At 34.9% G+C, this 12,510-nt stretch overlaps 1 protein-coding gene across 1 annotated transcript; it reads right to left on the bottom strand.

The window, feature by feature from the left end:
• Window positions 1–844: 844 nt before the first annotated feature.
• LOC110776889 (protein OSCA1) lies at window positions 845–11,063 on the bottom strand. The gene is made up of 12 exons (XM_021981453.2): window positions 10,633–11,063; window positions 9,360–9,752; window positions 8,558–8,704; window positions 7,902–8,037; window positions 6,555–6,656; window positions 5,801–5,920; window positions 5,564–5,644; window positions 4,934–5,274; window positions 4,163–4,408; window positions 2,707–3,031; window positions 1,787–2,020; window positions 845–1,351 (listed from the first exon to the last, which is right to left on the bottom strand). Exons 2-12 carry the CDS (start codon window positions 9,671–9,673, stop codon window positions 1,100–1,102), a joined length of 2,298 nt encoding a protein of 765 aa, XP_021837145.1. The 5' UTR covers window positions 9,674–9,752; window positions 10,633–11,063; the 3' UTR covers window positions 845–1,099.
• Between the last annotated feature and the right edge of the window lie 1,447 nt (window positions 11,064–12,510).

Here is a 12,510-nt window from a genome sequence, read left to right as displayed (position 1 = left end):
AGTAAGAGTTTCAAATATAATGCACTATTTTATTTACTTTCTAATTTTGTAGAAATCGCGTGCATTAGCATGGGCCCATACTAGTTTGATAATTAATACGAAGTACAAATACAGTTCATACCTTGTTTAAAAGAAACATTAACCTTTTGATGTATGTCTCTTATGCAATATATACATCGAAACAATCAACCACCTTTTTCTACAATGTCATGTCCAACTACTTCTAAATTTTGGGATTCACATAACCAAAATCTGGCTTGACTACTCTTCAGTCTCTCATGACTTCTTTGATTCCATCAAAGTACTTAGAAAACACCCATTAGCAATTTGCAAATTCATTTCTGCCACTTGGGCGCTATGGAAAGAAAGAAATGACCGCATTTTCAACAAATGCGTCTTTCAATCCATACAAAGTGTACAAGGCTAACTTCAACTATCAGGAATGGCAACTCCACCTTCAGATAGACTTCCATCGGCTTAAAGGCACCCCTTTCACCTTACACACTTACATTGTTACACATCTCACCCTCAATCTCCACCTTTGGTAGTTCATTGGTACCCTCCTGCTCCGGGCACCTTCAAACGCAATTTCAACGGCTCCTACAAGACTACTTCAGCTAGTTCTGGAATTATCATAAGGGAGATAGCTATGGCAGTGTGATTTCCTCTTGTAATTTCAACCTTAGCACCTCCCAAGTTTTCATAACCGAAATAATATAAGGAAACTTTTGATGGAAGGCGACAACCTACTTATTATCAATGCTACAAAAGGCATTGGATGCCTCTGAAAAAGGGTAAGGGCTCAATGTTGAGCAAACCTGTAAATAAATTCAATTCCAGAAAGTACAAAAATACCAGGTTGAATTAAGAAGTAGGCTTTGAGCCTTTGACATTCATAGAATAAAACACCTGAAAACAATTTACATGCAAAAAAAAGTCGGTGCTTTATACACGAGGGAACAAGTAACAACGATATAGAACCATAAACATTGATCTATCATACTACATTCTCTCTTTAAAGAGACATATATAGACCTGCTATTTGCCTGCACAAATTAATTTCCCTAAAATGCTATGATTCAATTTTTGCAATCTTAATTCATAGGTCCATATGTTTAGATGATGGAGAAGGTGAAGACGCGTAGCTCATTTTGCTTGGCACTGGAGTGTTTCTTCTTGACTGGCGTCTAGTTGGAACAAGCTCCGTTTCCATCTCCAACTTGTTCTGCACATCGTTGTCATCTTCATCATCATCTTTAAACACGGGATGTATGTACGCACTCTGAAGGTATCCTTTCAAGTTGAAGTTCGGATCCCTTGCACGTTCTAGAGTGTCTTTCATCATTGCTTCCTGAAAATCCAAGAACATGTTACAATAAGAAGAGGTGATAAATGCTGACTCCAAACATCCAAGTACATTAAGGCTCCGTTTGGTTTGGTGTAAAACGTTTGCAGTGCAAAATGAGTTTCCATGGAAAACATTTTCCAGCAGAAAACACAAATCCAAACTAGTTTTCCTTTGTTTGATTCCTTGAAAGAAAATGGGAGAAGATGGTAAAGATTAAGGGGAAGAAGGGAGAGGGAGGTAAGGAGGAAATGTTTTCCACCTTAGAGGGAGTTATGGAAAATTGTTTTCCAACCCTTGTCAAACCAAACACCGTAAAATGATTGAAAAGGGGAAAATCGTTTTTCATGAAAACGTTTTACACCCTTCCAAACGGAGCCTAAGAGAAACTAGTGTAATTGATTAAATGATGATTATCAGGTTGTACGTTCTGTGACTGACCTGTAGAGGATAAGTCTTGAATGCAGGCTCAAATCGACCCTTGCAGAACTTATGAAACCATATAGTAATAATTGGAAGTATAATGAGAAACGGTGTTGATGAAGCAGCTTCCTTTGTGCTCATCAATCCCATCAGAAGCAACTGAGAGAAAACCATTGCTGTAACAATTCTTCCATGGACAGCAGGCCAGAATGCAGCAGCACTTTCATACTCTTGGTTGTAAACGTTTATGATCTGCAACCAAAAAACAAGATTATTATTTTTTATTATTTTTGATTTGGATACTTGTTCTTCCTATCTCATTTACAAATAAATTACAATTACACTGTTGTGTTCGGGAACCAAGTTAACTTGGAAAAATGTGAGGAAAAGTAAAACTATGGAAATCTGTAGAAAAACAATAAATCTGAAGAAATATGTAGAAATATTTTTATTATTTTTGTTTAAACCTTGTTTTTTACCACCTAAAAATGGAAAAAATTGATAAAACCGTTATATGGAGGGCCACAATAACGGTGATATATCTAATATTTTATCTTTTTCCACGATTTCATGTATTTAACTCCCTTCTCTTACCCTACTTCATTCTTTTTATGAATTCACATGATTTTTTCTCTCATTAATGATTAATTCACAAAATTAACAAAACTCAATTGAAATGAAGAGAGGAGGGTGAAGGAGTTAAAGAAAATCGCAGAGGGAGTGTATAAAATTGGAGGGAAATTGAATTAGTAAGCCTTACATAATGATTTCATCTTTTTCCCGTTTTCAAGTGGTAAAAAACAAATTTTAATTTTCTTTTAGGTGGTAAAATACAAGTTTTAGTTTTTAGGGGGTAAAAAACAATTTGTCCTTTTTATTATTTTGATTTGGATTGTTGTTCTTCCTATCTCATTTAAAAATTAATTAAAATTAGTTACCTGATGTCTGTAGACAAGATAAGAGAAGCCGAAGAAGACCAAAATGAAAGGAAGTATAATTGGAGTAACGACAGCATAAACAAAGGCCAACAATATGTATAATTGTATTTGAGGTTCTCCCGTGTTAAACCCGATGCTTCCTGCATCCATGGCTTCTTCCCTGTCCTTCTCAGTTTTCACCATAAACCAATTCTTCAAGTGGTATATAATCAAAGGTTTCAATCTCAGGATCTCACCAGCAACACCAGCCCATCCATCAATCATAACGTAAGTTATAAAGAAAGTTGCTTTCAACGGAATTGCTATACCAATTATCTCAAAGATCCTGTCAATTCAAAAGTATAAAACTTTATCACATAATCTCAAGGCACAAACTGCATGACTATTATTAAAAACAAACCACATAAAGCAATCAGAAATCTGTAACAATCATAGGAAGTTTCAATAATAAAATTGCCAAAGCATTTATGGTCCTATAGGAACTCTGCTGTTCATCCATAAACGCATTTATGGTCCTATAGGAACTCTGCTGTTCATCCATAAACTTTGGCTTTGTGCCACTTTTTGCGGCTTTTAGGCCTAATGTAATGTAATCTCCTATTTTGTGTCAAAAAAAAATAAAGAGGAAAAGACTGCTAGAAAGACGTGTTCCCTGCTTTTCCAAGTATTTAGACAACCCTATTTTAGAAAAAGATTTTAAAAAAGTTAATACAAACTGGAAAAGGCATAAATGCACCAGAACAAACCAAAAGCAAAAGGTTTTAAGATCGAGATTCCACTACGAGCACAAGTGTTAGTTAGTCACTCAATGCACAAGTGTTACTAAACTACTAATGAAATACTCCAGTTGCCAATTGGTTTTGGGAAAGAAAAAAAAAATCATATGGGCTTGTACGTGGAATGCCTTTCCTTATTTGCAGAACAGACTAAGGTGTAGTTTGGTTCACATAGGAAGTAGAATTTCCCATGAAATATAAAATCATAGGAAATGAGTTTAAATTCATGATAATTTCCAAAACTTGTTTGGTTAATAATGTGGGAAGTAACTTCCCATTGAAATTCCCCCCTTTTGTGGGAGGTTTCACTCCCCCCATTTCACCAAAATTTCGTCAACCAAACAACTCACATACTTTGCAATTCCTAGGAATTCTAACTTACCATATTTTTTGTATGCCAACCAAACAACACTAAGCCCAATTTTCAATTTAACTGAACAGCAAAGTTCACCTCAAGTCATCAATATTTACACTTCAAAAATCAGGTACTTATTGAAATATTTGAGCATGAATACTCAATGATTTCAAAACAGAAACTGTTAGATCCACAAACAGACTTGAGATTTCTATCATGATTCTAAACAGACTCAGCAATCCAGAAACTTAAATTAGTCATGATATCCTGCACAAGGTACAACATATAAACAAGTAGGTCAAAGCATAGAGTGGAAGTGACATACTTGTTTGGTGGCGATTTAAGGAATGTATCAAGTTGCGTCATTGCCGACCCAGCTACAACACTAACAAGGAAAACATTGACAAAATTGAACATATAATATCTTGAAGCTGATCTTCGTTCTAGAATTGACAATGCTTCATAGCCTTCAAATTTGGACATCATCATTAATATTGCTGGCAGGAAGATCAGGAAAAGCTTCAAAACAAGTCCAGGTAGGAAGCCTGAAAGGAATGCCTTAATAAAAGGGCTGCATGGTGAATACTTTGACTAATCAGTGAGGAAGAAATAAAGGATACAAAATCAACATTCTTTCTTAATCAAAGATACAAAATCAAAGATCTTTGACATTAATTCACTATGCATCATGCATGGTACCATTCATTTTATTGAGTGTTCAAGAGAAAACTACTATAAGAAGAAAAGAAATGTTGACTGATGCAGAGTTTCAAAAACAAACTAGATTAGCTAGAAACAATTTATCCTGCAATTCCAGCAATAAAATTTAGAAACCCAACAAGAGAAGTATACAAGGAAATTCTAAGATTACACACTTCACAATGAGCAAGTAGCAACAGACCAACGTTGTCAAGGAAACTTCCCTTATTTTCTAAGCTCTTTTCATCAGTGACTGCATCTATGTCAAGGCGTCAAGCTAGTTTGAATTAAGAAACTGTTTTCTTTTAAAACAGATGTAATCTCTTCTTTCAATATGCTTTAAATCAAATAAAATATATTTACAGAAATAATTGAATCCAAGACCAAACAGACTTACTTCTCTACAATAAAGTTTAAAAATGGAGCATATTTCTGAATCCCCTCAATGCTTGCCAGTGATTGTACTATGGCAATTGGAACCATGAAGAAAAATGTCAGAAAGAAAAACGCAACAGACATCATCAGCCTTCGGACGCTGAGATGAACGTACGGAATAGCTAGGTTGGGCCAGTACACATCGCGTGGCTCTGGGGCCCAATCAGTCAACCAAATTGTTGGATTTCTGGTTTGATGCGTCTGTGCACAAACAGCAGCACCCCATCGAGTCTTAAAGGAGACAAAAGCAGCTGGCATGATAGACTTTGGATCGTGTTCAGCTCTCTCTCTTTCTTCAGCAATCTGGCATGAAGAGATTATAATCAGTCAACTCCATGAAAATATAGGACACTTTTATCATTTTAAACCGACTTATAAAAACTTATGCTACAAAATAAAACATGGACGAGCACAATGAGAATTCTGTTCAAGTTACCAGATATATAATGGAAAAGGCAATTAGGTAAACACTAATCCTTAGTTAAGATTATTTCTTCTTGTAGATAATGAAGAGCTTGAGTTAAAATCAATATCTGTGTAATACATATTAGACAAACAAAAAGACCAGAAAAAGAAAAAAAGGGGAACGCACTTCTTTGTTTAGTCTCTCAATTTCAGCAGTATAATATTCTATGGCATCAACTCGTTGTCCACATAGGCCAAGAAATCCAGTCTGCGATATCAGGAAAAGAGTTTGCATTAGACGTGTGCTATAGAAACCCCTGCAGGCTGCTGTCCGCCTTCACTTTTGTATCAAAAATATTAGTCTTTGAAAGAATTTCTATATAAAAAAAAACTTTTAAAGTATAACATGTTGCAGAATAAGTACCTTCGTCGTGGGCCGTTGATTTTGGTTTCTAGAAAACTTCAGTTCGTAGTAAACCAACGAATTTTGCTTCTTTTTCTTCTCTTCAACCAAATCTGACAGCTTATTTGCATTATGAACCACCTGAAATTGCATAAATGTCTCCTTATGAGCATTGATAATTAACTTTGACGGATCAAACTTCAGTCACTAAACAATAGGGTGATAAGATTCATAAAACCAAGTTTCTGTACACTACCAAAAAGTCCAAGCACTCTTGCTAGTCTAAAACACCTAATAAATACACGAAGTTAACACCTCTATAAAACCAACAAACAAAAGGGGTCAGAAATTTCATAGTCAATAATGATTGATGATCATGGAGATTGAAGTCTTATTCCCAAAGAAGGACCAATACTTCAAGTCTTCAACATACAAAAGTATAAAACCATACTCAAATTAGCCGGCTCAAAACCGAAGCATAATTAGTGCCCATTGACTAGACTAAACTATCGATTTCAGAAAATTTCCTACATTATCGGCTTCATGTTCTTTCACTCAAAGTGACTCAACCCAAAACATAAAAGCCTACTCCTCTTGGAATTGTATGAAATGTATAAAGTATTTCAAGATAAATATAAAAAAAAATATACAAGTCAAACTCGCCTAATCAACATGTGTACAACTACAATATAAGTACAAAACCCAGGGAATCGCCTAGGCCACACACCTTAGTTCAATAAAAATAGAAGGAAACCTGATATTAAGGATGCCTGACCTGATGTGTGAGATAATGATCGGGGTGATTGACTAGGAAAAAGTGCTCCACAAGCTCACTAATTGATTCATCAGCATCTGGGGGAATATTTCGTGCAAGGACCTGTGAAAAAATCAATCAAGATATTATCAGCAGAAAAGGAAGATTGATGGAATAAGTAGTTCAAGTTACATAGTCAAATACACGGATTGTGCTTGAATGATCAACAGTCATCTCACGTCTAATAGTTAAATCATTTATTTCCCTGTATCTTCCTTTACATTTCCTTTCATAATGCAAGCATACACTATTAACATAATGTTCTACAGTCCTTTTCTTTTCTTTTTCTTTCAAAATGGAAATTAGTAATCCATTAGAATCACAATACAGTCTACAGTATTAACATTACATCTATCATCCATTTTATTCAATGCTCAAAGAATCACCGTTACACAAATTTTAGTTTACAACTAGTTCAACTATTGTTCCTAAACATGCTTTTAGTTGTTGGTTAGTTATGCACCAGAAGCTTAGCACGAGATCTCGTTTAGCTTCTTTTGGTGTTAGTAGTGATAATAACTGCACGATTTCTTTGAGAGTTGTTTTAGTATGAATTGTTTGAGGCAGGTTTTACATTGGTTAAGGTTGACTACCCACACTTGGAGTATTTCAGAATTTGGAAATGGTTTGACAAGCATAACTTGCTTTCTAGATTCCAGAATAAAACTATATTTGGTGCTCTTGCTTGCTGTTATAGAGTTTGGCTGTCCAGAAATGATGCATTGTGGAACTGCAGAATTCCTATTATTGAGGCGATCATTAAACTAGTGAAGTTTGAGGTGACGACGAAAGTCAAGTGCATTGATTATCGGTCTATGTCAAGGAAGGATAATGATTGGTTATTTCTTTTGTAAGTTGGTTTTGTACTGTTTGTTTTGGTTTCAAATAGTTTTATGGAGGCTAAGGGTAGGAAGCCCTTCCTAGACAGTATGCTTCCCCTTGGTTCTTTTCCCTTGGGTGAGGGTATTTCTTACCATATATATATATATATATATGAAAACAAAAAAAAGGGTCAACTACAGAAGTCTACAGTAACTATATCAAATAATCAAATGTCGAATTAATTCCCAATTTAAGCTTCATAGTGACAGAAGCCTCACTACAACTGTAGAGAACTGGGCACAGGGGTGTATTATTAACATAAGTTAAAAACTTGGAATTGAATTGCAAGAAACTGAAATTTGCTAAACATAATAGTCTAATCCTTTACCATCATATACATGGTACACATCTATATAATCCACATCATGGCACACAGTAAAAAAGGCCAACAGCTAAAAAATTTATCTAAACAAAAAATGATCTTACAGTAAATTGATCAGGACGACGTCTTTCTGATGCCATAAATTGCAGCCGCATTGCTGTAACCCTTGCATACTCCTTAAACAGAACATAGCATGACCAAAAAGTAACGGCATATTGCACCAATATATGAGCCCAAAACCTGAAAATTAAAACAACCAACGGCGTGGTGAACAAAGACAGTACGCAGACTGTTTTTGTTAACAATCTTAGGAACTGTTGGGCAACTCTACTGTTAGTTGGAATTGGAATCGAATGATTTGGCAGAGGTTAGCCATTCCAAATCATCGATTCATTGCATGGATCGCTGTCCAACATAATTATACATCATTCTATAACCTAATTATAGAATACTACTCCTGTGTCTCAAATAAAGTTCCTCTTCAACTTATTGTGGTCAAAGTTTGATAAATATGTTACAAGTTACAGTTTATAAAGTAAAACTGTACACCTAAATTTGTCTTCACAAGTACTTAAATAAATAACAATAATATGTAGTTCTTGGAGACCCCCAAAAGGTCAAAATCAAATAGAAAGTTTATTTGAGAACAAGGGAATATAATAGAAAGTAGCCAAAGAAAAATTACAAAGTAATTTAACAAAAAAAGTTAATCTTAAGGAGCAAAAAAATCCAACTTTTTAAGAGAGGTCCAAATCCAAACCTTGGTGATTTAAGCGGTATATTTGAAACTGACAGCTTATCAATGCCGCTGAAAACTGCTTTGGATAATACTAACGTATCATTTGTATAATTGACAGGAAACAAAACCACCATAGAAAGCACAGCAACAGGGACAAAAATCTTCAGTCTGCAAAAAATAAGTAAATTTTGCTTCAAACTAGCAATAATACAGAAATTAATACAGACGCAGGTTTACATAAAACAAGAATTCAATACCCTAGATAACTTCACCCACTGGTTAACATCTATCATCTTGAACATATATGAATGACACTTTCTTCCTTATAAATCCTATATACCTCTCATAAACATCAAGTTCTATTGCTCACTTTAAATCATTTTGACTTCAAGGAACTTATATCCTCTAAGGAGACTTCAAACCCATCTAAACATTCTTATTCAGCTCAAATGCAAGAAAGAAGGAATTTTTTTAAAAGATTTGTTAAAAACAGACATGTTGTCTCCATCTCATACAACCTCCTACCCAACATTTGTTTCAGAACTCTTGGATATAACGGAATTAAACCTAAAGTTAACTTAAAGTAGCTGATAAATAAAATCAATCCCCCCCCCCCCCTTGCATCGCATCTTGGACAAACCATATCACTTGGGTATACTGCTACAACGAACAACAGAATGCAGAGAAAACACATGTCTATAAGTTGGTGAATACCAACAAATACAACAACAACAACATCAACAAAGGCTTAGTCCCAAAATGATTTGGGGTTAGCTAACATGAATCGTCATAGGAGATCGTCAATGTGAAAGTTGGTGCATACCCTATCAAATAAATCCGCAAGTAAACCACCGAATCCAACCCAGCATGCTCAATGAGCTCGGATTCAGGCATCTTGATGGCATCTGGCATCCAATTTAAGAAATTCAAGTATGACTTGAAATCCAAGTTGACAAATTTGCTCACAAAAGCTCCTGTGTGAAGCGGGCTGCTTCTTAAACCCCTGAGGTACCATTTTGGAAAGTAAACTCTATCGTTGAAAGGTTGAATCCTCAAAAGTGCGAATGCCAACAAGAACACAAATGCACTTAATAGATTGAAACCAGCAGAAACTCCTATATCACGAACAGAAGCCATTCTTTTCCTTCAAACGTTCGACACTTCCTACAAATGTTCCTCTGCGTGTTTTAGAAAATATCACCCACGATAACTGAATCTACATCAACAAAAGTTCAAAGAAAATTGTTAATACTTAAACTAGAAGTACACTTCAAAACCAACAAAATTATGTAAGTGTGTGACATGAAATCTGCAGAAACCAATTCCTATACTACTAGTCATTGTATTGATTCATACAATAAAGCTATTTCGTGCTCAAAATCAGACAGAACAGAAAGGATGAAAACACATCCTGTAAAAGGAGGTCATGTTGATCTCAAATCCCGTCTACATCACTTCCGTTAGTGGCTATCTATACACCCGAAATAATTCTAACAATCTAAAACCCTTTGGCATAAATTTCATTCTCTTCGTATCATCAATCAGCACTTCAGCAGTAGTGAGAAACAAAATTTTGGTTAACAACCAATATAAACTGACCAATTGATCAATTCAAGCCAAATTGCACAAATAGTCATACAATTTTCGTTGTTTTACAATAATTTCAAAATTATACGGAATATTTTTAGTTACCCATCAAATTACAAAATCTAGGGTTCCCCCATGGCCCCGCACTTACCATAATAATACACAAAAACTTCAACAACAAAAAAAGCATAATTCAAACTAATAACTAATAGAAATATAAAAGTGCCATTTCTTCACAAATTCTGCACATTTCAAGTAAATTATAAAAAAAGAGAAAAAAAAGACACTATTGCTGCAAATTTATGGATCAATAGTTCATCATTCCACAGAAAATTTCCAAACTTCAGCAGATATAATCATATTAAAAGTTGAAGATTTAAAAAACAATTCCAAAATCTCTTCATTTCTCACATAATAATTCCAAAATTCAGCTGAAATACTGCATCTTTATAACATCTACAAAAATAAAATACTAAATTAACAAAAAATAAAGGGTAAAGTGAACTTACTTGTGGGTGAATTCCCCTGAAATATTGACCTCAAAATCCCCAAAATTAAAAAGAAATTCCCAGAAGAATGATCTAGACTGTAGAGTATATAGTAAGGCAGACAAAGATAGAATCTTTGTTCACAAGGGCATGTTTGGATTGCCTTAAATGCTCAATCAAGGCAAAGAAAATTATTCCTCCTCTTCTAAAAGCAAAACCCCCACTTTAAATTTATGAAAAAAACTTAATTATTTTGAGTTAATCCTATTTAATTTAATCTTATTTAATAAGGAAGTTAAAGGGGAAGAATAATAGAACTTCCCCCCTCTCTCACACAGGAAGAGTGTGACAGATTTGAGAGAGGAGAGAGAAAATTGATTGAGAGAGATGAAACGGACGAAATGTGCAGAAGAATAACTGATTTTTGGTGGGGAGAACGTATAAGTGTATAAAGTATGGAGTACTCCGTATTAGTTACTCGGTATATATTTACAATTTAATAAATACGGTATTTATTTATTTCCTTTTATAACTACGTCCATAGTTCCCTAGAACTGCTAGAAGATGAAAAAATGCAAAAAATAGTTTGAGTTTTGGTAATAAAAAGATAACATATCTCCTCGTGACTCGTGAGCGAACATGATACAGAGTAGTGGAGTACTAAATCTAAATGTATGTGATTTTGTTTTAAATTTGAAAAAACGATGTACAATTAACGTTTTAAAAGAACCCATAAAAAATAGATTTAAAAGGATTCTAACCTACGGAGTATTACAATTCACAAGGTATTATTTTTTATTTTTTTTATTTAGCATGCAATAAGAAGAAGGTTTGCTTAGAAATGTAAATAAACAATCTTTTTAGAATTATTAAAAATAAAAAAATAATGTAGAAATAAGAAGGTTTGCGTAAAAATGAAAATAAACAATCTTTTTATTTAATTGCCTACATATTTTGTGGCAAAATCTATTTTTTGGTTTATGAACAAAATACGTAGCACATTCGTCTCACAAATATAAAGCATACATATTGAATTGATACAATCTTAAAAACTTAAGGAAAAAATATTATTAAATGATTAGGAAGCAAATTACATACTCCAAACAAAAGGTAGTTGTTCCGGGTGTGGAATGAGAACAGTTGACTGTGGGATACTGGATTCCTAATTGTCCCGGGTGTGGAATGAGAACAGTTGACTGTGGGATACTGGATTCCTGTCGAGATTGCCGGTTGATATCTGCACAACAGAATGGATTAACTAGCCTCGGGGTGGTTCGAGGATTCCCCCTCCGATGCTTAAGTAAGATTACTGAGAGATTAAGAGATGATTAAGAGATGATTAGGGAGTAAGAAAGAAGTGTGTTTAAGTGTTTGTGTACCTCATAACAATAAATGAGGTGCTCCTTATATAGACCAATCCAAGGGTACGATCTGGTAGGTCCCTTGTAGTTAGATAGCGACCTGTTGATAGTGACCCTTGGTTGGTTGTCTTCATGATAATGCCGGTAGGCTGTCTTGCAAAAATGCCGGTAGAGGATATTTACCTAAGATGACCAGGTTACCTGCAGGTTAAGTTTACATACGGGGAGTTCTGCCGGTACCAGGTGGTGCCGGTAGGACACCCCGTACAACTAGCCCCCTCAGAGTAAGCGCATATATGACCATTGTTGCGCTTGCTCTGAGTTTAATGGGAAAAAATAAGTATTATTTTGATACCTGGTGGTACAACTAGCCCCCTCAGAGTGAAGCGCAGGTGCTGACTGTGTTGCGAGTGTTTATGAGAAAAGACCGCGAACAGTTTGACGACTGCCTTCGCTCTGAATGAATAACTTTGTTGCTAGGTCCTTTTGGAAAAAATATTTGGACGACTGGCCCCCTTGGAAAAAGATTTTGACGACT

Source organism: Spinacia oleracea, chromosome 6 (genome assembly GCF_020520425.1).
Source record: "Spinacia oleracea cultivar Varoflay chromosome 6, BTI_SOV_V1, whole genome shotgun sequence".
Classification (NCBI taxonomy): Eukaryota; Viridiplantae; Streptophyta; class Magnoliopsida; order Caryophyllales; family Amaranthaceae; genus Spinacia; species Spinacia oleracea.
This window is presented reverse-complemented; position numbering and strand designations above follow the sequence as displayed.